A 27,212-nucleotide genomic window follows, 5' to 3' on the forward strand; every position below is an offset into this window, starting at 1 on the left:
CTCTTAGGCTGCCCGAATTTTTCAGGACTTTTGCCCGAATTTCTTCTCCTCTGGAAATATATATATATATATATATATATATATATATATATATATATATATATATATATATAAATATATATATAAATATGCAGTAGCTTGCCCGAATCTTTTTCAAATTTTTGCCCGACAATTCCATGATTTTCTTTATTTAGCATCATGATGCCCGAATATTTCCGTGTAACACCACCGTAAGCGCAGTTCATCTGGGCTACCACGCTTTTTGCACGATCAATTTTTTTTCTTCTAACTAGTCAATTGTATACCTGGACCAAGGGCGGCGGAACCGGGGGGGAAAAGGGGGCACGTGCCCCTCCCCCACTTTTCCTCAGGTTAGAAATGTGCCTTTTTTCTACATAAAAATTGAGGTGCCTCAAGTTAGCAATAAGAGGCCAGGGAACCAGAATGAACACTCGGGAAGGGCCGTTTCCGGCCATCTGAGGGGTTTGTAAAACCAAAAATTTTTTAAAAGTACGCTCCGCGCCAACCGATGGTGGCGCTCCGCTCAGATAGCCGTGCATACAACTTTGCAAATCCTGGCTAAGCCCGTGACTTTTTACGAATTTCTGTGAGTCAAACTCAAATCATTTTCGAATGGAAAAAATTTGTTAAGATATTAACAAGAAAAAAACTCTAATTCGGAAGATTCCTACATTAGCAACTAGCATGATTTCACCTCATTTTGTCTCAAAAGAAAACTTGTTCCTTGTTTCCCAATTTGCGCATTGGATATTGCAGTGCTAGTATGCATATTTGAGGGGGGGGGGGGGGGACGTTGATGGAGTGATGTGTATACACAAATAAGATAATACAATAAGAGTTATAAAGGGTACTGAATATAACGCTGCATCATTCCAATCGAATTTCTGCAAAGTGCCCTTTGATGTCGGTGCCCCCCCCCCCAGATTAAAAGTGCTTCCGCCGCCCTTGACCTGGATATCCCCGACATGAGTGTATAAAAGAAACATTTTCTTTTCATGGATGGTGGGGGAGGGGGAGTGTCTACAAGCCTAGAAGTACATGTTTATCATATTCTTTGTTATATTTTATACTTTTTTGTGAGAAAAATTGCAGTCTCACCCGACACAGCGACATTATCCCGCCTACGTGTCGTTGAACAATGTTTTTCTGGGGGTAGCTGAGTACTGTGTTAAAATAATAAACTAAATAACTAAACTAACTAAATATAGCAGCTTAAAAAATATGCTGTCCCATTTTTCCCCTTCAAAGTGATGTTACCATATTTTCTTCTTCTAATTTACCAAATGTAAATTTCTAAAACGTGAGATTATAAAATAAAGAATGTTTAGATGCAACTTGCAAGGCCTCAGAAGTGCCGTTTCCGGCAATCTGAGAGGCATTGTGTGCCAAAAATTTTCTTGTTCGCTACGCGCCAACCGATGGTGGCGCTCCGCTTAGATAGTGTCACGGGAACTTTCGGGCACAAAAAGTTCTGCCCCCCCCCCAAACTGAAATGGTCCCGTACGCCTTTGATGTCAACTTCACTCAAGTTAAAAGTCTGGCTGAGTTGGCAAGGCCAGTCAGCATGAAAGAGAGAAAAAAAAATTTGCATTTCTGTCACCAAAGTTGCACATCTTTTTGGTTGCTATTTTGCCTCACAGGTGCCATCTCCTGCGATCTGGGGGGTGCTGAAATCTCAAATTTTCTCTGTACGCTCCGCGCCAACCAAGGTGGCGCTCCGCTCAGATAGTAACCCGCCCCCCACAAGAAAGAACAGCCCCCCATGGCCCCCCACTGAAAAAATCCTAGCTACGCCACTGGATATGGTAGTGACCACACGACACCATATTATCCAATGAGATAACAATATACTTAGCTTGATACATAAAGTTCGCGGTCTTATATGGCGTAACACGTCTGATGCATATTCATAGTTTTACTTGTAATACTTCAGCAATGTCGTGCGACGAAGAAATATTTGGCGCCAAAGAGATTCAGACAATGTAGGAACACCTGTACAGGTGGATCTGTTTATACAGTAATAATGAAATACATACCAGCACTGCAGTCGATCTTTATTCAGTATTACATTGGTCGTTGAACCAGTTGATATTCTTTGTCGGATTTTGTCGTCGTTTCATTCACTTTTGTGTAAACAATCGCGATTTAAATATTGGAGAAAAGGTAATTAGCTAAGAGAATCGTTTGTTTAATGGTAAGATATTTTGAAGGTAAAGGTACATATAGTAGTATATGCTTGGTAGTTTAACTTAGATCTATGCCTAGAGCTATTGAATGACAGGCTATAGGCCAAGGACAATTACACTTGAGATGTAGCCTAGCCTAAGGAAGATTTTACCCAATATCAGATTATATCTCAATGAGTTAGAACTCTTTACATAAGAATAGAAACAGTTAATGTTAAGGACCGACTTGTCACAAATTTAGAACCTGATGACCTTTCCTCAAAAATGAACTGAAATTTGCCAAAAACACATAATGTGGTCGATATTGTTTTACAAACAAAAATTCAAATAGAAAATGCAAAGAAGATGAAAAGCAAACTTTAAAAGATGTATTTTTTATATAAACGAAAATTAATGGGGCACTTCTAATTACAATGAAAACATAAACAAGTTTGCTATAGTATTAATTATGATTTCATAAACAGCACAATAGGTCTAGCCTAACCTGTGATAACATTTCAAAAGCCGTGTGATATTCGTCCTAAAATAACACTGAACAAACTTTCACGAAGCTATACTCAGGTCTATGTAATGGACTAATACTATGTTCTAGGAAGTCAGTTGATCAGATAATTATGAAGATAGTTTAAGAAGAGTGGTTTCCTTCCCCTTTTTCAACCTATCATCACCGGAAGATATTTCGTTAATTGCAACTTTAGAGGCAAATTCGAAACAACCATAAGAACTTAAACAATCCAATATCATCTGTCACAACCGCATCCAAAATAATACTCCCATTGAATAAAAAATATCAAAAGCAGTATTAGTGAAATAGGTATCATACACAGGTTTTGTCAGGAAGCACGATGCATTGAATTTATTAGAAAAAAATAAATAGCTTTACAATTATGTCAAGTTAGCAAATAACGCTGAGACGTTTGTTTTGCATAAACATTTAATTTGAAAATGCGCCATCACTTTTCTTTAAATTGCATTGAATGAATCACTAATTTGAAAATTGCGCCACCTTCTATGTAACTTGTTCTGGCTAATGACAGAACCGTGTGTGTATTTTTTCACCACTAAAATTGAGTACGATGTCAGTTCCAAAGAAAACCAAATAAAAGTGAAATTCGACCAAACTCTTTTTCACAAGCAAACAGTGAGCATTTCTTCCGCTAAAATGGCTGCATATAAGGCCTACGTTTTTCTTAGTGAAACCAACACTGCAGCTATGTTAATGGAATGTATCTTTGGTAGGCTAAAACATTCAACAGGATTACAAAGGATATCAAGTTAAACTACATGGTCAACCTGTTTATGAATATTAAAAGTAGCTTCTTTATAGCTAGTGCCAAAAGTTGAAATGCTTGAATTAAGTAAATATTGTAAATTATTCCTCCAACCTTCTGATGTCAAGAGCTGGTAGACCTATTACTAAGAAAAATGACAAAAAGTCACTCCATATGCTTAAAATAGAATTGATAACCTAAAACCTACAAAGTTTTTTTTAACTTTGACTTTTTGTAACCAACCCAATTAGTATTTTTGAAAATTCTCTTTAAAGATCATCACTTCAAATGTTTCTTTCTTTAAAATAAAAATTAAAGCAAACGAAAACAAGATGGAGATCTTGTTATCTTTATAAAACAATTCTCTTTGTCTATTCATTAGAGGTAAAGTTATTTCAAATCAACAAAGTTGAAACTAAATTCAATCTATCATTATTTGCTCTTTCAAATAGAACATTAATAAAACTCAAGATTATCAATAGTGAATATTAGGTTTTTAATTAATGAAAGATTTAATCTAAAATAATATCCTTCAAACTCTTGAAACAAAATTAGTTTCATTTGTAACGTTTTCATTAACTTTATACTCATTCTCCTCATAAAAGTTTATCAAATTAGTTAAGTCCATGCTGATAATTTTCATTGATATTTCCTGATAGAAAACTAAATGAACAATACATATAATATTCTATAAATCATTGGAATAATTCCTTCTGCAAATAATGATGCTGTCAGTCTTGCTTTAAATATAAATAGATTTAAATTCCAAATGACTCTTTTAAAAAGTTGTATTTATTAAATATTAAACTATATAATCCATAAATAATTATGTAGGTTTATTTTATCAAACTCAGTACCCCTGTCTCCTTAAATAAACTAAAAGTCAAATACATACAAATCTTACTAATTCTATCTACGACCAAATATTTTTGTCTACATTTGTTATTCAAGGCTACATATTTTTAGTTTTCACCCATCAAATAGACGTAATAATTCTCTGTTTCCAAACTCCTACTCCATTTTTCTTTATTAAAATAATACATTTATTCCTGTTTCTAGTTTATAAATTCTTTCAAAATCAACGACTTTAATTTCCGTTCGCTAAATTCATTCCTACATACAAAATTACATAAACACAACCTTAACGTCCGTAAAATTCATCGCTTATAATCTCTTCCATTTTTCTTTATTTCTTTTTTATCATTTATAAACATCCTAATAATTATTCTAATCGTAACCTAATCCAATCTATTTATCTCTATCTACTCTATTATCAGTAACTCTATTCTTTCATTCTAGATTCCTATCTCCCGTGTGAATCTAGTAGGCTGCTCTCCTAGAGTTGATGAGTCTGGTCTGAACCTTATCCTTCAGTCTGGTCTCTCTCTCTCTATCCTGAGTTCTCTCCAGAAGCTGTGGATCTATGACAACAACAGGAGACTAACTAATGAAGAGTTGGCGGCCATCTTGTCTTACTCCTCACAGTGTACAAGCTTGAAGGAGCTGAGGTAAGTATTCCGGTGTAGATGTTAGAATCATCATAACAGTTAAACAGGGCATTAAATTAATTATTAAAGTTATCATTATTAAACTAACAATATAGAATGTAAAATCTGCTGTATTTTAATGTCAAGGATTGGATTTAATTAGTTTAAGTGGATTTATTTGAATAAATTAGGCCATCGTTAAAGGAAATATATAGGATGTTGCGATAAATGAAACAAGATAAAGTGGATTAATTTGGGGATTATTAAAATCGGTGTTGGCCCGGGGTGACTTAAGGGGTTACAGCGGTGTTCTTGTCGTAATTTATCTTATTTTTTTATATTTTTTTATGAAGGGGTGAGTCTTAAAGTGACAAAATTGTTAATTTGGATACAAAATAAGAGAGAAAACAAACGCAACCGGATTTGAGTTAATTTCTAATGAAAGTTGTGACCATTTCTAATGGTTTTATTTTAAATTTTGGAAATAATAACTTAAATCGCCCAATTGAAAACTCAAAAAAGTTTAAAAATGTGTGCAATATATCATTAGAAAAGATTTTTAGACCAAATAAAAAAGGAAATATTGATTCAAAATGAATTCAATAAAATTATGGGTTGATATGAAAGCTTTTTCACTGACAACTCAAGAAAAAGTTAAGTGTTTACTACTAAAAGAGAATTAGTTACATTAAAAAATAAATTAATAGAGGAAAATATTTAAAAAGAAATAGTAGACAAAAATATTAATATTAATATTAGAAATCTTCGTCGCATTAATTTATGACAGGTTTAAGAAGAAAACTGAACAAAATGTTTAAATTATTTATAAGAAACAATCTGCAATCAATTAGTCAATATGAAAGTAATTTTAAAGTCATAGAACAGTATTTACAAGAAAAAATACATTGATCAATATACGGATAATTGTAAATATAGTTGTTACAAAAATTTATTGGGAAAAAAATGTAAATATGATTAAAAAGACTACTGTTAAAGAAGTTTAATATACAGAATTTTTAATAAAATAATATTATTTAAACTCTAAAATTTCAGTGAATGAAATAAATAATCACATCACTGCGTTACAAGTAGAACTTTTCATTAAAAACCCAGATTTGGATGTCAACATTGGACAGTTGATATTTCCAAAGTAAGATTCTTCAGTAATTTTATCTAAAAACAGTATAAAACGAGGAAATAAGACTTGATTATTGCTTAAGTAATGTTTAGTATTTATCGCAAAATGCAAAGCCTTTTGTAGTAATTTACACTTTCTTGAAATCGTGAAGCAATTTAAATTCCCGCCCGCGTTGACTATACACAAACGTTAAATTACCCCCTCCCCCCACCCATCGCAGCGGGTGACCCTTTTGCACCCCTCATTCCTCTTTTGTTTCTTAAACCAACTCTAACCGTATCTGATCATCTTTCTGTTACACTCACTGGTTAAGAATCACCACCAGCTCTAATATTAAATACTATTGTATACATTGTAGTTATACAGGTAGACACTCAGGCTTCGCTACTACTTGAATATATTTATTTTCTCATTCTAACAAACCTTATCAAATTTTAAGTGTTTACGCACAGCGTAATATATTACTCATTGCCTTTTAGCCAATCTTAATCTCCACCCCTACTCCGCCCACAGCCCTTTCACTTTCCACCCCTCCCCCCCCCCCCCAATTGACATCACCTCCAATCCGCTCTTATTATGACATGAACGATAATTGCACTTTTGAAATTGCTACCCGTGAGTTTATTTGCTATGTTGGTCAGCTACGTTTGGTGCATATCGTTCCACTGTAAATACCAAACCCGAAGCACGAGACACACTAACACAACGACATGTATAGCATGCACTACAAAAACCATACGTTTTCTGACTTAAATATTAAAATATTCTTTCTCTATGTAATAACGATATCCCATGTTAACTTCCAACCGAGAACGTCTATATAACATTAAACTTTTCTTCTCTCAGTTCCCACATTTAGTTCATTTCAATACCATTTAGCATAAAAGACCAGAAAAGATAACAAAATTATTGCGTTAGATAGATTCTACAAACATTCTCATTGTACAATTATAACTATTCAAGTCGTTTTATATTTTACACAAAACATGACCATCACAGAATATTCTTAAATTTATTCAGTTCTTAGAGAAAGATCTAATGGAACAATTAAAAATCCCCGTAAATTCCATAACGTTACTTTTCTACACAGTAAAATATACACAACACACGTGTTCGTGTATAACAACGTAAGCCAAATCTGCTGTTCTTTAGCAGTACATATATAATAGCGACCCTATACATGTAGCTTTTAGTCTGTGTCAATCACAATACATTAAAAGAGAAACCATTGATTCAATAAAGAAATTCTCAGACAAAATAAGCGAAGTTAAGATGAAGGGTGAAACACCTGGAGCTACTGTAAAGACCTATTTAGCATAATAATAGATATGACACGAGCCAGTGTACTAGTGTTGATTGATTTCAGTACCGATGAATGTCACGTGTCTAGTACGACTGGATGGTTGTCATGGCATTAAAAGGTGTAAACGTGCTACACTGAAATTAATCAAGCGGTAAGAATATAACAATTAGTTTTCTACTAATTCTCCTAATAAAGCGCTCTTATATAATGTACTCCATTAATTTGGGAAGGATGCAGCCATTTTGATATAATGTTCTCTAATTTATATTTGTATGGTTTTTGTATCTTTATTATGTGTATTGCACAATGAGTGAAATATGTAACCAAACCACCATTTTCAGTCATGGACCTCGGTTGAATAATAATCCCCAGTGATGATATAATTTATAATATGTTAAGTATTTGACATCAGACGCGGATCTAGGGGCTGTGTGAGCGTACCGCAACATTGTTGAACCCCACAAAAAGTGTATTTATTAGCATAACCATGCGTGTGTAAAGTGACCTTATTATAGGCCAAATTTATAGACCTAACTATGCCTCGGTCAGAATGCACTATTTCACGGCTAAACTTGTATTTACTGAAGGACCCACCCCCCCCCCCCCCACCCTGCATGGAAATCGGCTTCAATGAACCAAGTGCAACAACCACTCCAAACTATGGAGACACTCTTATATCGACCTTGCAAAATTGTGAGAGGGGTCGTGGATTGCAAAGTCGGCAATTCATGCATAACGCAAAGTCGGTAGTTACTATTACGGTTGGATTCGCCCAACACGGTAACATTTAGAAATGCTGTACTCGACACTTCGTTATTTGATCAGCGACGGCTAGACCGTCATTTCTCAGAAGGTTGCTAAAATAACCGTAGGGTCTGGCACTGTTTATCCATGTTTGCAAAAAACATTCAACAGGTTGAATGAAGTTATCATCAAAGGAACATTAAAATTGAAAATTGGTACTATTAAATTAGTAACTGTTGAAAATATGATGTAGTTAATGCCTTTAAATGTTAAACTGTTGTGTTTAATACAGAAATTGTTAACCCCCTGTACAATAGTACATGTACCTGGGTAAGGTTAGTACCAAATGTTAAAATGGGTAACGTTTAAGGTTAGTACCATCATGTTTTCATGTTTAAACGTAAGTTGCCTATAAATAAAAACAAAAGTTAAAATATATCTATAACGAAAATAACTGCTTGCACGGTAGAAGACGTATAAAGGAACACACGTATTCTGAAATAAAGTTCCCATTCGACTACTCAAACGTGTATATTTCATTACGAGTAGAACCCCATGAAAAATATGACGCGGGTACAGGTACAGAGCCGTATAGAGAGAGAGTTTGGCCAACTATAACGATTTCTGATTGGTCGAGATATTTCAGCGCTCACTGGCCATCACTATATACGGCTCTGTACAGGTAGGACCGATACCGCCGCCATTACCTTTCGGGATACATTTCATACTGTAATTTTGATTAATTGAGCCCTCAGCTTCGATTGTAGGAATTGTATATTTTGTCACATGGTTTTGCGGCTTCTTATGTTCCTCGCGTATGACAATAACAGTGAAATTCGCATGCTCCAATTACATTAACACACGTTCAGTTTGAACGTATTCGCACCACGGGGGATGCTCGCTAGATCGAAGGCCCGCTAGACCGAAGGTCCGCTAGATCGAATAAATAGGGTCCGCTAGACCGAAGGTCCGCTAGACCGAAGGTCCGCTAGACCGAAGGTCCGCTAGACCGAAGGTCCGCTAGATCGAACATATAGGGTCCGCTAAACCGAAGATCCGCTAGATCGAAGGTCCGCTAGGTCGAAGGTCCGCTAGATCGAATATATAGGGTCCGCTAGACCGAAGGTCCGCTAGATCGAAGGTCCGCTAGATCGAAGGTCCGCTAGACCGAAGGTCCGCTAGATCGAAGGTCCGCTAGACCGAAGGTCCGCTAGATCGAAGGTCCGCTAGACCGAAAGGTCCGCTAGAAAGGCTATGTGGGGTGCCTTTACCGCTGCGAATGGCCGTGTGATATTTCGTTCGCTCATACCTCCATTCGAGGTCGAGAAGCTTTAGTTGAACCGACAGACAGTGTTTCTCTGACATACATACATACCTTTGTACATACAAGTCAACGTAAAATGCATACTCAAATGTAAACAATGCATCGCTCAGTTATTGTAGCACCATCCATTTGTATATAGATCATTGGTGTTTATCAGCGTCCTTCGACGAATTTGCCGTTGAGTTAACTGTGTTGTTTCGTTACGACTTGTGTATACTGTATGCAAAGGCGGATCCAGGAATTTGAAGAGGGGGGGGGGGGTCCATATTTGGTTGGACCGTCTATCTAAGCGTATATAGCCCCACCATGATTGGGGCGAAGCGTACAAGAAAATTTTGAGCTTTAGGACACCCCCAGATGGCAGAAATGGCACTCAAATTCCTTCAATACAACCATCTGAACTATGTCATTTCTACAAATTATATTCATTTAACCTGATCGTTACGATCTAGGAAACAGACCTCCCCCAACCCTTATAAGAAACTATCATAGCTTGTACACGTTTTTTAGAAATTTTAAAACTTTGCCTGACAACCCTTCGGAAGGGAGCTCCCTCCCCCGCGCCCCTTCCCATGTGTAAGGAGGATTTATGATAATATCATACATGATTTTTGGCGGTTAGATGGCACAATATTGACACCGCATAACCAGGCGCGGTTCTAGGGGCCGTAGTTTGGGGAAGGGGGGGGGGACTAAAAGTTGATCTCTGATCTTACAAGTGACAATCCCGGGGTGCATGTGGAGGGGCGTACACGCGACAATTTTCAAGTTTTTTTTTTTGTTGGGGGGGGGGGGTCAATTCATTTTGAGACCGACGAGCTTCTTTGAGACCGACTTTTACTGACGTGGCCTCAGCAGATGGAAGCTAGGGAGAATATAATGTGCGCGCGAAAATTTTGCTTTTTCTTATTGGAAACTAGTGGAGTCTTAGTGGGCTTGTAACTGAAGGTTGATGAAGTCGGCGCCACTGGTTGGAGACCGACTTTAATCACTTGGTGACCGACTTCTGATTTGAATGGGGTCTCCCCCACCCCACCCCCACAACCCCGTATTTACACCCCTGTCAGCACTTGCCGACGTGCAACGAGCGCCGGAGGCGCGAGTTAACTATAGTCCGGGGGCATGTTTCCCAGGGAAATTTTGGTATTTTAGACGCCAAATGACGCAATCTGATGCATTTGTAGAGAGTAATTTTCGGTCGAACGATGTACCGCCCACCCCATTGCACCCCCTGGGGAGGGGGGGAATTTTTGTATCGTACATCATGTACATTTACATAATGTACTACATACACGTACATTAATGTTTACATCATGTCCATTATTGTGTACATCATGTTCACTATTTGGTACATCATGTTCATAATATTATTTAGGACACTTAGGTGGGTACATCATGTTCACTTTTGGGTTCAGCATGTTCATTATTCGGGTACATCATGTTCATGTGTCTTACCCCACTATAATCCACCCCTAAGAGGCCGGGGTGGGTCGGGTCGGTCCCAATCGGGTGGGGGGCGTGACCCGGGGTGGGGCTATCACCTGACCCAACCCGGAACAAAATGGCGCATGTCTAAAAATGGCGCCCATTGTGAATTAATTGGCGCCCCTATGCGTATTTAAATGGGGGGCACATGTTGCGGGCCCTTATTGCGGGCCAATGCCTACGGGCCAGAGTCCTATCCGAGGCGGGACTTACTCCCAAGTACGGTGGCGTAGTCGGTTTTTCGAAATCTCGTCTGTGTGGCGCCCTATAGCGTCCCCAGTGATTAAATCGCCCCTATATTTTCAGGGATTGCTTTGATCGGCCTAAAGATCCCACCATTCGACTCCCCGTAGCCGAAAACCTATGGGAAAAATATTTCATTACTATTAGGGCTTGGGCCCCAGCGGCAGTGGTAATAAGGGCGCATCCCCATGGTGGAGAATGTGCGCCATGTTGTGCGCCCGTACGCCTGGCACAGTCCGACTCAGAATTTAATGCTGAGTAACATGAAAAATCACCATCTTACTAGCATGTCGCATTTTCGAGTTATGGGCGAAAATGGATTTTGGCGAAATGGGGGCGCACTCTGTTTTTTATGCAGCGGTAAAGGCACCCCACATAGCCTTTCTAGCGGACCTTTCGGTCTAGCGGACCTTCGATCTAGCGGACCTTCGGTCTAGCGGACCTTCGATCTAGCGGACCTTCTGTCTAGCGGACCTTCGGTCTAGCGGACCTTCTGTCTAGCGGACCTTCGGTCTAGCGGACCCTATATATTCGATCTAGCGGACCCTCGACCTAGCGAACCTTCGATCTAGCGGATCTTCGGTCTAGCGGACCCTATATGTTCGATCTAGCGGACCTTCGATCTAGCGGACCCGCAGTCTCGCACCACAACACAGTTGACTTGGTAATTTTATTGATCGGCCTCCATTTTCCCTCTGTTTCAATACGCTATGATGGCTACTTTTGTGTAGCTACTATACGGTGTCGTTCGAAGAATTATTAACTGCTATGCAGTGCGGTATTAAGTGGTATTTTTCCGTAAAACTCGGGTTCAACCGATTACATGATAATCGGTATTTTCGATTACCGATTAGTTCCTGTGACAAATGGCCGATTACCGATTATTTCCTCATTTTCTTTGAACTGCCTTAAGTATGATTTAGTGTTATGCATGATTACCAACTTCTAGGCCAAAAACAATCAAGATGTAAATGAACGACTTAACGTTTTACAGTAAAGATTAATGGAGCAGGTAACGAACACTGTAATACATACATGGGGCGTTGTACGTTTATAACGAGGAGTTGCAATATTGCAATCCCGCCACAGCACATCTAAGCTACTCGCTCGCCCCAAACCGCTCTGAAAAACTTTCCGTTGCTTGCAAGTGAAGTTTTTTTCTTGTCGCTACAAAATGCAGACAGTTATAAAACGTGATACCTTGCTATCTTGTATCTAGACTTGAGATGCCCGTCACTGCTATGTACACTGTGTTGTGGGTATTGGCCATAGCTGTTTGTATTGACTGTACACTAGTGTCTACTTACCGACGGTAGCAAGCTGTGTGTGTATTTTCTGGGATCGATGGTGGTGTATAACACTTCTGTTACACGCTATTCCAAACTAGGTCAGATTACCGGCATGAGACGTTTCTTTATGCGCGAGTCTTCACACCCTTTAATGAAAGTGCTGTACAGACTACAGAAGGGGAGAAATAGTAGCCATTGGCTTCTACGAAATGAAAAATAAAGAAGAAATTAAGGAAAGCTTTTACAACTGGTATTATAACCATTATCAGTGTTGCATCTCCAACGTAAATAAAGTGAAAAGTATATCGCACGGAATAAAATTTTCGTTATTTCGTTAGCTAAATATATAATCTGATATGAAATATAATGTGTACAAGTAAGGTGGCCTGACGTTTCGATCCTAGCAGGATCGAAACGTCCGGCCAACTTACTTTAACACATATTCTAATGCAGGCCCTTTAGTGGATAAAAAGTTTGCTAAAAGTTTTCTTTTGTTATGAAAAATAAAACAATCCCGAACGTTTGCTTCAAGTTTTCAATGATTGCCGACTTCCGATCGAACGTTGTTTCAAACGATAATACACAATAAGTCAATGGCGCTTCTCCATTGAGAAGTCACACACTAAAGTCCCATTGACTTTGTCGCGCGTGTCGCTGGAAATCAGACATGCTTTTAGTCGGTTGCGGTAAGGTGTTTAGTTACTGTAAGGGTGTCATTTTAGCACGTATATATGGTACATGCGGGTAGGAAACAAAGTAGCTTCGGGTTTTTCGCAAAAATTTGCGTAAGAATGTTTGCCTAATCACAAAATACTGTGATGGAGTAGAACTACTGAGGACTGTCGCCAAACATGTTAAGGGATATTTAGGAGTATTTGGGGCCTTGATTTTCATCATGTTATGCAATTTGTAAAATCTTGGGCGCATTTTCAAACTGAACAATTATGAAGCTCAACCGTTCTCTAGCCAGACTAGCCTAATGAACGTAGAACTCACAATGAACAAAGCCTAATGTTATTGTTTTCACTTTCCAGTTTTCACCTACGGTGAAACGGCCAAAGTGGTTCAAAGGTATATTAATTTGGTTTTTATATTTAGTCGAGACAATAAATCTTTCTTATCAATCGTTAAACATGATAACAGGTGGTTTTGTTAGATATGCAAGAAGCGAAGTGAAAAAAAATAATTACGTCGTCACCCTAAGCTTATCGCGGGTATACTGTATGATGTTAACTGCTAAAATTGGATAGTATATTGAACAGCATTAGTATAACTCGCGTGAGGGACTTGCGATACCGTTACACGGTAGATTAGCACACTTTTCCCGGCTATGAATAGCATTGAATCGAATGATCTACATTTTTCTCCCGTTGTGGTTGTGGTGAATCAAAAGCGTGGAAAAAATACAATCCTTTATGTGAAACGTATAATAATCGGTTATAAATAATCGGTAGCGAAATGGATTTAGCCGATGCCGATTATTTACCGATTGTCTGATAATCGGCCCGATGCCGATTATCTAACCGATAATCGGTCGAACACTAGTACTAACGTGCACTACAAACATAATAGTTGTAGAATTATAATGATTGAACTGTTACCAAACTATTCTTAGTCCCTTAACATTTCTTAATAAATTGTAATTCATTAGTAAGTTTTTGTAGTATTTATTTTTTGGGCAAGTTTGGGCGAACGGGACTCTTAAGCTCATAAGTTGACTCTACCCCCCCCCTCCCCCTCCGTTTAATCATAGTTAGTGGAACGGTCCCACACAAAAAATAACAGAATCATTAAAAGAATCAAGCAACGACTTGTAACTATACAATGGACACAACCATTTAATAATAAAGTGTGATTGATATTACAGTCTCTACGGAGTTTCCAACTAATCTATCATTAGCTGCGACCTGGAGCGCTAGCCATAGTGCCGCAGAGGAAAGTAAGAACAGGCCTTGCTCAAGATTAATACCGCGTTTAAACGAACAGTTGTTTACAGTCTTACCATTGCGTAACTGATGACCCGCATCGCGTATAAACGTACGGTATGCGTGATTTTTTTTCCCAGGATGGTTGTGGGTAATTAACATAAAGTAGGCGTGCCGCTATACTGGCAGATATCCTCAAAAAGGAAAGGTAAATAGCGCCATTCTAATTGTGCTCCTATGGCAACAGAGGTTATTTACCATAGTGTTCGTACGTGAATTGATATAACACTGGAAACATCTAGGCCGTGTACGTACGCGTGTGAAAAGACCGTACAAGATCATTTCTCCGCAAAAGGCTAGGGTTACCAGTGATGGAATTTCTTACGTTTTCTATAAACTGACTTAGAGGAACCTTATCTTTGGTTTGAAATTACATCTTTGACATACTTAACAATATCTGCTTAGTTACAATAACTACTTGGCCGTAAAGTTGGCCTTTGTCAACTTTGGGGCATTTCGAATTCTTTTTAGCCTGAGGAGTGAGGACCGGTGTTATTTGTTGCATAAGGACTTTCCTTACGTTCTAAAGCAAGTACCAAAGAATCATCAGTCTTTGTTCCTGTCTTTGTTCCTGTCTTTGTTCCTGCCCATATCCATACGATGCCCATATCCAGTCGAAGTACGTGTGATTCGCACTAGCCTTATAATAAGTCATATAGGCTAGGCTAGTACAGTGCATGCACGCGATATCCAAGTTGTTGTGTGATGTACGAAGCATGGTACGGTATTTGTAACAATAGCAGTACAGTATTTATATAGCAGTAATGTATTTGTAACAATAGTACAGTGCATAGGTCATACCAAACTTTCCTGAAGTCCTACTGCACATGTGCACTGTTTGAGACACGCCTCCTTTATGGTAATTACCCACAACCATCCTGGGAAAAAAAATCACGCGTACGGTATAACCAGGGAGTTGTTATGTTCCAAAACAACTCCCTGGTATAACATTTGGACTGTGTGATAGTATCGGCCTAGCTGGGTTTAAGGTTGAATATGTAATGAACATGTACTCGGGGAGCGATTTTTTTTCCCAAACAGGTTTGCAATTGTGTGTAAATAGTCGCTCATGATTGGTCGGAAAAGTTACGTCATAACAATAGAAACCTTCGGCTTCGGTCAGCTTGCGAGTCTACAAGCCTCCATGGCTTCTTTCGCGAGTTCCTGCTTGCGGGAAGATCACATATACATACATACATACATACATACCTTCACTTCGAGGTTATCAAAATGTCTGCATCCATTCGTTGCAACGAAGATATACCCGTTCAAAGTTACCCGCAGCTTTTTGTAAATATATGTAGATGTGTTTGGAATTGGTTTAGACATATTGAGCACACTAGTATTGTATGATCGAAGAATTGTATGAAGGCATTAATCGATAACATCGCACAGGGGTACATAACACTTGCGCTGTAGGCCTATATGTGTATTATAACTGTGTACACAGTGCAGTGACGGAAATATATCATACTGTACCGTCAAGGCTTCATAATTGACGCACCCTCGTAATTGACGCACCTTCAAATATTACTAGCTCAACGATACAGCAGGCCACCTAAACTTTGAGCAGTCAAACAGAGTCACATATTTTATGAGTTTGAGTCCATTTCAGGTATATGCTGATCAAATTGTGTTTTTTTTAAAGCTTTTAACACCCTCCCCCAGTTTTGCGCATTCTTGGAAATTGGAATCTTATACTCCCTTAAAATAATCAAAATTACCTCAATATGATAACACTACTCTCTGGGACCTGACCTGTCTGAGCTTAGAGGTTCAGAGCATAGCAAACAACATCCAAAGTCAAGCGATGGTCATTATTGATGCTGACGTCACGAGCAATCTGATTGGCTGAAAACTCCGTAATTGCAAACCTGTTTGGGGAAAAAAATTCGCACCCGGGGACCGACCGAACTGCGGAGACGAGTACCCGTTTCCAATATTTGGGACTGGTCCTATATAACTAAATCCCTATCCCCCTCTCTCCTCCCCACCCACCGGTCCCCCAAAACAACAGAAATGACATAACCCTATTATTATAACCACTCTCACTCCGGGGTGAAAAAGAATTAGCGCATAAGTAATCAACCTCTGATCTGAAATTTCAAACCATGAAATATGTAACCAATATTACTTCCATAATATCCACTGCTCTATATGAGAAATAGGTAAGGGTGATTTGGCAAATTTAACTCCTCTAACCAACTTTATTAATAATTCACACGATACATACTGCAAATGGTTCAATAAGGTTTCCAAAATAGTGACTCGATCAGGACAAACAGGCACAGATGAACATCTAACCGATTCACATTGCCATATTCACAATGTAATATTTATGTGCAAAAACAAAATAAATGAATGAATGAAAATGGAGACTATAACGTTGATTGTGTTCAAAATACGTCACTATTTAAAATCTTTCTAACACTGTGCTAGCACGGGAACTGCATATCTGCTGCCACCTACTATCGAAACTTTCAAGTCGGATGAGTCTTGAAAGTACATCAATTATGTCTAGTTTAAAAGGGGATCCTCCTCTGTGAAAACTCTTTTATGGTCAACACGAAGATGTTGTCAAATTCCCAGCGCTGGCCTAGTCGTCCATATATTGCTGTATTTTTTAATTTGACTCATTCAGTAACTATTACAATTTTTGAAGTGATTTTGCATTTTTTGAATTTGTATAAATTGAAACATCGATATGTATTTCTGTGTAAAATTAAAAACAAAACTTGCAGCTAATGATGTGCAGTCTACATTTAATTAGTTTTTTTACAAAGTTACGTAGCATTTTGCTGTTCTTTTTGTCAAATGAAATAGTCCACGTTACCATAAATGTTAACAATCGAGGCGTATGTTAAGTTAGAACAGACATAAAGACAAGGATTAAATAACACATGATTTGTACCGTACACGTTTATAATACCTTGTAAACGTATAAGTTCATGTCATATGCATCTAATGAGCTGGTATAATGGTATGTATACTAGATTAGGCAGTACTTCCCAATTTTGAAAAGTATGGTTGTTTCTCTAAACCTAAAAAAGTGGTACAACAATGGAACCTCTATACACAAACAGGAAACCTAAAACACGATTTTTATAAGAAATACATAAGTTCTGACCAAATTTGTTTTTGTAATATGTTTGTTTAATTTATGTGGACTACTTATTATTTGCTGTCTATCGTCATTTGTTTATTTTTTGTTGATTTTATTTTTAAATAGTACACCTTACATGATGATTACTTTGCTTCTTTCCACAGGATTGTGGTTCAAAATCTGCCAGGCTCTATTCCAATTGAACTGATTCCATCGTCTTTGAAATCAAGGAATGTGAAAGGTATTGGTAATTAATGAAGTTGAGTAAGAAATTAGAGATAATTCATCGGTGGTCTGGTGTTAGTAAATATAAATTAACAGCTCTGAATAGCAAAGCTTGTCCACCTTCGTGTATAAAGCCAAAGATAACGAACAGAGATATCAACCCCGCTACACTTTCCCTATTGATAATAATTCCCTACTGCACATCAGCCTCGATCTATTTTTTATATCTTAATTTGTTTCTGCAAATGTAGCATTTATTTGCTCGTAGCAGTACAAATACTATTAGAAGGGAAACTGATATTGTAGTGTGACAGGTTATATATTAAAATTATAATAACATTTAAGGTCGAATGTTACGTGTGAGTGCAACGGACTAACCTTCTTCATTGGACCTACGTATGGAGATCATGAAGACTTATTCGTAGGCTCCAAAATGAGTACGAAAGCTTACAAAGAGCATTACTTTGACCAGTTACACATATTATAAAACGGTAACTACTGCTGAAAATTACTGTTTGTACATTAGGCATACTAACGGTTTGACGAGAAACTATCCGTGAAAATGGGTAAAAGGGAAGAAATAATGGTGTCATATTCTCTGTATTTTTCGTCAAAACGTCAACAGCCCCCTCCTTTGTTTCAGAAAGTCCCCTTCCCATGATTAACTTTATCCGAGGAAGGAGGTAAAATATGTATTGTTTCCTCTTCGGCAAAACTCCCAAAATGAAAAGAGAAGCGTTAGGCACACTGAATACAATCCTTCCAAATTGACGGATTCGATAAACTTACCATTTTGACAAGATGTACACTAAGCGCAACAAAGGGTATTGCCATTTTGCAAATATTATTAATATTCAACTTTTTATGTTTTGTTTTCAAAATCTTACAAACATGGCAATTTTCATATTTTTCATAATTTTATTCACAATGTTTGTGTTTCTCCGGACAGCGATCATTTTCCGATTTGTTAAGAAAGTACATATGTGCAAACGGTCATTTTTACTGAGATTATTGTCACACTTTATTAGATCTGTCAAAACTATTATTTTAAGATTTTAATCGTCAGATACATCAGTGAATCAAGTTTTGGGATCTTCCCCAGCTCTCCCTGTTTATATAAATGCGTTATTATTCTTTACAGTTCTTGCTATCAGTCAATGTAAACATACCTTTGACCTACTCTAATGTGAACGTGTTTATAAGTATAGTGAGTGTGTAGTTTAATGATAAAGCACATTAATTCAGGCTAATACGCCTAACGCTTAGTTGTCGCTGAAGAATTTAAATAATGAGCTGACTAAAGAACAAATTAGTAGAGTCACAACAAAAACAGATTTTTGAAGTTGGTCAGAACTTGTACCCCCCCCCAAAAAAAAAAAAAAAAAACACATTGAGTATTATGAACAATAAAAAAGAAAATAAGATTGTAATCGAACAAACTGAGACACCGAAAAAGATATTTCACCAACTGAAGGTTACTCAGAGAGCGATTAATGGATTGATTCGATCCTCAACATTTCGTATACCAGACACTTTCAATGAACGCCTAAGGGCATGTAAAATGCAACTTTTAAAATTTAACTTCAGTTGTTCATAATTATTATTATTTTTTTTTTGCAAAGCTAATTGAAATCATCATATTGAATAGCACTGAAAACTCGACTTAAAAAAAGATAATTTTAGTAAAGTACGTCTAATTCTCTAAGACGACCGTCGATTGAAACAAAATATTCAAAATTGTTGAATCAAATTAACCGACGTACTATTTTCTATCTAATTTAAAAAAGATGATTTCTCTCTTCAAAGATATAGTAATAAACACTTTTTTGTTTCTTGCGGCAATCTTTCCGGTTACCATGAGCTCGGTGTTTTATGGGCTAATTCATTTATCAGTTATATAGTGATCGGTATACTATTTATGACGTCATAATAATTATGAACTGACCATGCAGTAATAATTTCATTGTACGGATGAAGTATTACTATTGAGGATGAGTAACTGCATTAACAGGTCATAGCCCGGGATGACCATCATTCGACAAGAATGAACATTTAAATGTAAATCAACGGCAAAGTTTAGTGTTATGGAATGTACTAACACCTTTACTATTGGTATGTGCTGATGTGAATATGTCTGTGGAAAGCAGCCTAGTTCGTCTAGTATTTGATGTCAGTCCGGATCTGTCAGACTGACAAACTCTTGTTTTCATTTCGTTCTTCAGTGTATCACTATAACAGAGGTAATCGATTGAATATCCAGACCGGTGAATGGCAGGTAAGATATCATACATGTTTCTGTTATTTTTCTTCTTCATATACTACAGCTGTCGGCAGATATTATGTGTTACGTTTTCCTTAAATTTTGGAACTATGATTATTAATGAGTTAATGTGAGTTGGATTAAATATCTCTTTTAAAGGATATAGTATCGATCTATTTGAAAAGTCAAAATTAATTTAAGAAAAATCCTGTTTGTTCATTTGCCAATACTGTTTGCACTGTTAATACATGCTAAGAGTATACAGTTCAGTTCTCTGCTGTGGTTTTCTATGATATATGATATCAATACTTGTCACATATAAGACTGTGTGTGATATCTATAGAAACTTAATATAAATGTTAATTTGCTCCCTGACTGGCTTAAATCTTTATCATAGGAAATGTTATAAATGGATGGTCACTATCTTAGGGCTGGATGGTTCAGTTTGCTGAGGTCACTGGTTAGAATCCAAGTGGATACTGTATTAAGGTTGCTGTTTCAAACATCTGTTGATTGTTTAAATATTTCAGACTCAATTTCTTATTTATTAATTGCTTATACATAATAAGTTTGTTAGAGAGAAACTGTACCTAAATATATTTACTTCGGATGTTTCATTAATGGCTGATAATTCGTAATTACAGAGCAGATTCTTTGACTTAGGATTTTTTTTTTTAAATTTCGAGTGACTGAATCACTTCTAAATAATCGCATTTCAAACAGTTTGTTTTGTTGATTATCTAAACGATCCGTGACATCGTTAACATCTATATTTTCAATTTCCGAGAACATCAACATGTTAACCCATTCCTCGTGACAAGCTTATTTTATAATTTTGAAGTAACTGCAAATGCCAAGCAATATTCTAGCCAAACTCTCGCTATTTACCGGTATAATAGAGAGTAAACCTCGTAGAGTATTAAAACTGTTAACAATCACTTCAATTTGTTTAGTTCTTTAGCTTTACTTGTTTTTGACATTTTCTGTCATTTCCGTTCTTTCTTGTATGTTTTATTTCCTTTTGTGTATTTTTACTTTTTTCAGGTAATATTTTTTTTATAAAGGGCCTATCTATTGCGAGCATGTATTTACCCACTCAGGGATATAATAAAGTTGAAATGATGTCAAATCACATCAAATCGAACGTTGGATACCGATGAAATCGTGTTTCCCAAACACACTGTATTTTGTTTCATTGACGGCACACAAATTCATTGATCTGTTAATCTTGGTCTTCGATTCACTCATATTAGTCAGATGTTCTGTGAAATAGGGAAACCAAGAAGGAATCGGCGGTTGTTCTTGGAGACATGAAAACTAATTTGACTCGATAAATGATTCCCATATGTCTGTGCAAATTCACTTTTTAATTAACTACTTTAATATCTTCTTCTTTTTCAGAACATGGCTAAAAATAAACCTCTCTTGATCATGGATGGCATTATGAAATATCACTTTTGTGGATGTCAAGGCGATATTTGTTAAGCAAACTAACAATGTTGTTGCATTTGTTATTTATAATGCGATGTTAACTTCATATTTATTATCTTTCATCCTCTATTCATCCTCTCACAGCATGAGGACAGTGACTACTTCAAGCAGCTCGATGAAGCAGCAACTAAGACTCAACAAGTAAGTAGAAGAACTTTAATTGTAAGAATGCAATGTGCACGATCTTTAATACGTAGTAATTTAGCGTTGAAAATTAATTATCATGGTGAAGTGAATTTAAACTCTTGATCGAGTCAACTTGACGTAGCAGTAATATTAGTTTTAATTAAGCGACCCCCCCCCCCAATTGAGTAGAACACCAGTAATTCAATGAGAGGGCGTGCTGGTATGTGCGCAAGTAATCCATATCCACCACATATTCTTGATCTTCCCCATCGTACTTCACGAAATGAGGAAGAGACAAAAAACTCTACACGAAAGCTGTTACTACACACCATTCTTGTTATTATTTTATTTTAATGGGCCTATAGCCAGAATTTTTGTGAATGGGGTTTCAATGTTTTTCTAGGAGGTTGGATGTGGTGGAGGGGGGAGGGGAAGCAACCCCTTTCTAAAAACAAGTTCTCGCAATTCCTTTTCTTCTGGGGGGAGGGGGAAGTGTAGGTTGCATATATTTTGGGACCCATTCCGCCCCGCCCTCGTTATCACGCCATTGCCTATAAGTTAATAATGAAGCTTAATTTATCTGATGACTGCTCATCATGGCATCTTTCGACCTCTCTCAGGATTCAGATAGCGAAACCTCAAGACAGGCGGGTGTGATGGCGACTGAGACCCCACATGAACAGACAAGAACTGCAGAGGTAAGAATCGTCTCAATGTCACGCACAGTCATGAACAATGGTAATGTGGAACCAACATATAATTATACAGTAAATTAACACTGAACTTGAAACATTTTCAGAGTTATCATGACAGAGTAAGACTGTCCTGATTATATACCACTCACTCTTCCAGTACAGCTGTCATCTACTTGTTTCCTAATCGAAATAAAAAAGGGTAAAATAAAGACATTATGGTATGCACTTGTCAGCTATTCTTGTGACTAATAGTGTTGATTAAACTAATTGTATATAAACAAACATTTAACTCCTTATCCGTCCCTACCCCTCCCCCTCCCCCTAAGACACATTCAACTTGCCCATCAATTTCAATAATTTATTAATCGTTAGCATTAAAAACACAATTTATCCTCCCTCCTCCCCATCGCCCTCCCTCAAAAAAAGAGGTCAAACTCTTTACGTTACTCTCACACATACATTGCTTTCCTTGTTTAGGATCGTCAAAGGACCAGAAAGAAATGTACCATATCTTGAGGTGAGTTTAAAGGTTAAGATATCAGTTTATAAGATGATTGCCTAATGTGATACATGTGCAATAAGATATTATCAGTCCTGTATATATACAAGAATGCTTCCCCGATGACAAATCATGTGATCATGGTAAAGAATATTAGAATCAGTATTTGTCTGGATTATATCGGTATCTGCTTCTGACAACAATACTTCCTAACAGGCAGATTATTAAAATTAATCAGGTAGAATATTCATAAGTAAGTAACCAATCATAAATACCCTGCTCGCCCTTGTCTTCCCGGTAAATGTGTCATAGTTTTGTTTAACATGATGAGATAATAGGTACAAAAGAATTGAAAGATTTCTGAAGATTAGGTGGCATCCGCATCATGCATAAGAATATCGCAGAACAACATTAAGCCTAAAACAGTATATATGCTATAGCAATATATTATCAATATATGTAATTGCACAGTAATAGATAACCACATTTGTATCTCGTGTTTTTTTTTCAGTTCTTCGTTAGAGATATCGTCCGGTAATGCCATCCAAATGATTCGACCGGGGCACATGCTGAGTGGCAGAACGTTTATGACGTCAGTGGCTGCTAACAATGTGACGAATACTACATGTAAAGGTCTTCCATACATGTTGTAATTTGTAAAGATCACATAGTGGTATTGAGTTGGTTACGACCTCAAGAAATTATTGCAAATAGCAGGATTCATTCTTTAATATCTCCCTTGATCCTTCTCATATTTATGTATCATTCCTAACTGAGGTTATATTTACCTTTGCGCAATATTCAAACCGTTCTTAAATGTCATGTTATACCAATCTTGCAATTTCCTGATATATCTCACATTCTAATTTGAATAGTTGTACATCATCCTCAGCGGTTAATGAGAATGAGCAAGGGCGTAGGAACCAGGGGGGGGGGGGGGCTGGGGGGCGCCAGCCCCCCCAGTGAAAAATACGGGGGGGGGGCGGAAGTATCGTTCCGCCCCTCCCCCGCTCCGCAAGTCAGAAAACCCCTTTTTCATTTCTAAATGAGAAAAAAATATCATTTGAAGCACCAAATTGCATCTAAAGCCAGGTGAAAATGCAAAATTCTTTACAAAATGGAGTGGGTGTTGAAGTGTGCTATATTGCACCAAATTGCATCTGAGGCCACCTGGAAATGCAAAAAAAAAATCCAAGACCCTTAGACCCCTCCCCCAGGCCGGCCATCAGTCTTCAGCCCCCCCACTCAAAAGTACCTTCCTACGCCACTGAGAATGAGATAAAGACCAAGCTCGTCAACAGTTTTATCAATTCATCGTACTTTTTATTTCAATAACAAGTATGGGTGTGTATGGGTGTGTGGCACCCAGCTTCTAAACACGATATCTCAAGGTAGGAATCATTGATATTTCATACTTGGCATATATATGCCCCATATTAAATGGAAGAACCGTATTGTTTTGGTGGAGGTCAAAGGTTGGTCACCAGAAGTCAATGAAAACATTGAAAACACGATATCTCATGATAGGAAGTATGAATACTTTTTATACTTAGCATGTGTATGCGTTAAATTGAGTAGAAGAATTATGTTGTCTTTGGTGAAGGTAAAAAGGTATTTTGAGGTCAACAGAGATGAAACACTGAAAACCTTGTAAACAATATATCTCACGATAGGAAGCATGGATGCTTCTCATACTTATCATGCGGATGTGTTATATAAAGTGAAGGACGTCTGTTGTTTGTAGTGAAGGTGAACGGTCATCCGAGGTCACCAGAGGTCAAATATTGAAAACCTTGTAAACACGATATCTCAAGTTAGGAAGCAAGGATACTTTTCATACATGGTATAATGGATTTGCCATATATATATTGAGTACAAGGATCCTGTTGTTATTGGTGTAGGTTAAGGTTTATCTGGGGTCACCAGAGGTCAAATTCTGAAAACATTTAAACGTGATATCTCAATTTAGGAATCATAGGTACTTCTCATACTTGGTGTGTAGATGTATTGTGTGTTGTGTTGTTTTAGGTGGAGGTGTGTATTGCTATGTAGAGTAGATGCTTATCATGCCAAAGTGTGAATGAACATCACAATATTGATTCAGGATAATTATATTAAAAGAGCTATTCTGTTGAACAAGCAGAAGTTTAGTGTAAGGGAATTATCGAAACTATAATACATTTTGCATTCTGGTTAAATAAAAACATCCCTTCTATGCTTTGCAGTATTTTAGTGCCGTTGATCCATCTACTCGATTTAAACTTGATTTGAATTACATATCCTGAGATGAGGGGTGGACACGGAATTGTTCTTACGGCAAGTTGAAAATTGTTGTATCCTCTTCACGGGTGGCACACGCCTGGCCTCATAAATAACCTGACTCGTTACTTAATTTGAGATATAAAACCTTTAATGTAATGTCTTAAGAATATTATTTCTTCCAAATCAATCAATCCCCCAGATTTACTGAATCAAATATATTGCTTACAATAGTTATACCAGTAGAGCAAGGTGAGCCATAGGGCCCGTTGCAGTTATAGAAATGGACCCTACAGGAAAGTCCACCAAACATTAGACCAAGGAAGATTAATGAAGGGATATCAAGATGAATAAACAGTGACCCTACAGAGTAGATGTTACCCCTTTGGTTTATTGACTTCACGTTCAATACCAATACTTGCCGATTGGCTAGCCAGATATGGGTAGTTATATTATAGTTCACACTTGTCACCGGATCCACTTCCCTTAGTTCGCGGGCCTCGATCAGCCATATCGGCATATTTACCCGTCTGATAGTTATTACGAACGATACGGTTCCACGAGAGGCGTTAATGCCGGTTTTGGAATCTCGCAGACAGCGGAAATTTTCCCTGAGGGTCGCACGTTTGTCAAACTATATGCAACGATGGCCACATCACCTGATTACATCTTTTCAAAATTAATAAAAAGTAAAGATCATATTACCTGATTACAAGATTAAGATAAAGATCGTCCCATGATTTTTGTCTTGTAAAAATAATTGGTGACACTAAATGGTCTCTCGTGTGTCTAACCTAAAAACGTTTAGCGAGATCATGGCCAGCCTTCATTCTGTTTCAGATGCTACCATGTAGTAAATGAAAGTGTTATGTGGACTTTAAGGGAACAACCACACTGCCACATTTCTAGAACAATACTGGCCATCCTTTTCTTTACATAACCTTATTATTCTGTAAGCTCATATTTTTTCCTTTCTTTTCGTTTTGTTGTAACATACTTAATCTTCATAATGTATTCTATATGACCACAACGCTATTGTGAGACAATTTGTGTATTTGAGCGAGATTGTTTTTTGTCGAAGTGATGTCAAGCACGTTGATTTTGAGGTGACCTGTGAACGGCATTAAATATGTAAATATTAACTTTGAGATAAAGGGTACTTATGCTTGTTGAGTGAGCAATATGAGTGATACCATAAAGCTACTTCCGTTATCAAAAAAATCAGGGCAAATGCTATTTAAACATGATGATAGCTAAACTGTGTAAATATATTAACTGTTGATTTGAAATATACACGTATTTCACCAAATATCAGCTATTCAATAATGAGAGTTTCTTCTACAGAAATAATAAAGGAAAAGGACTTACGTAAGAATAACCATCAAATGGCAATCCAATTGACTGTTCATCTGCTTATAGAATATTACATGTTATAGTAAAATAATCTGTTCTCAAATCCTTTTAAAACAAAGTCTAAAGTTACATTTGTTTTTGGTCTTCCTCTGTCATTTTTTTAAAATATGGGTAAATCAGAAGAAATTAAACAACTTGAATGAAATCATTGGGTTATGATATGATCATACGTTCTTAATAAATAACTATCATTATATGTTACTTTAATACAGAGCCCTAAAATTCAACATAAATCAACCACAACATCTAACCTAATATATGTACATACGCATTTCAGTTCTAACTTCTATTATTTTTGGGTAAGAAGCCACAGTTCCTCGCAGGCCGTATAGCCAGGGATCACGCACCAGTCTCATTCCATACAGTCAGTTTTCCATTATTGCTCTGCTTATGTAATTATATAGAAAAACCCGAATTTCTCATGACATACCTTCCTTGCAGCTGCATGGGTTGTATCGAATGAAACTGTTAGCGTGATCCCTTGATAAATGGTATGCAAGATATACTGTGGCTCTTGACTGGCGCATCCAGACAAAAAAAAATGGCTATGTGGGGATCGCCACCACCTAAGGGCTGGATAGCTCAGTTGGTATAAAGCTCAGGGCTTGTTATACAGAGGTCACTGGTTCGAATCCTGTTCTAGCCATCAATTTCTTTGCTCTTTT

At 37.2% G+C, this 27,212-nt stretch overlaps 1 protein-coding gene across 1 annotated transcript in view; it reads left to right on the plus strand.

The window, feature by feature from the left end:
- LOC139963440 (uncharacterized) overlaps positions 1 to 23,829 on the plus strand; it is a 38,612-nt gene extending 14,783 nt beyond the window's left edge. The window contains exons 4-10 of the mRNA XM_071964207.1: positions 4,778 to 4,986; positions 17,744 to 17,820; positions 20,027 to 20,079; positions 21,640 to 21,696; positions 22,302 to 22,379; positions 22,854 to 22,893; positions 23,387 to 23,829. Of these exons, the coding sequence (XP_071820308.1) occupies positions 4,778 to 4,986; positions 17,744 to 17,820; positions 20,027 to 20,079; positions 21,640 to 21,696; positions 22,302 to 22,379; positions 22,854 to 22,892 (513 nt within the window). The 3' untranslated portion in view covers position 22,893; positions 23,387 to 23,829. The remainder of the gene's footprint in view (positions 1 to 4,777; positions 4,987 to 17,743; positions 17,821 to 20,026; positions 20,080 to 21,639; positions 21,697 to 22,301; positions 22,380 to 22,853; positions 22,894 to 23,386) is intronic.
- Positions 23,830 to 27,212: the final 3,383 nt, after the last annotated feature.

The sequence above is a fragment of the Apostichopus japonicus genome, chromosome 22, assembly GCF_037975245.1.
Source record: "Apostichopus japonicus isolate 1M-3 chromosome 22, ASM3797524v1, whole genome shotgun sequence".
Classification (NCBI taxonomy): Eukaryota; Metazoa; Echinodermata; class Holothuroidea; order Aspidochirotida; family Stichopodidae; genus Apostichopus; species Apostichopus japonicus.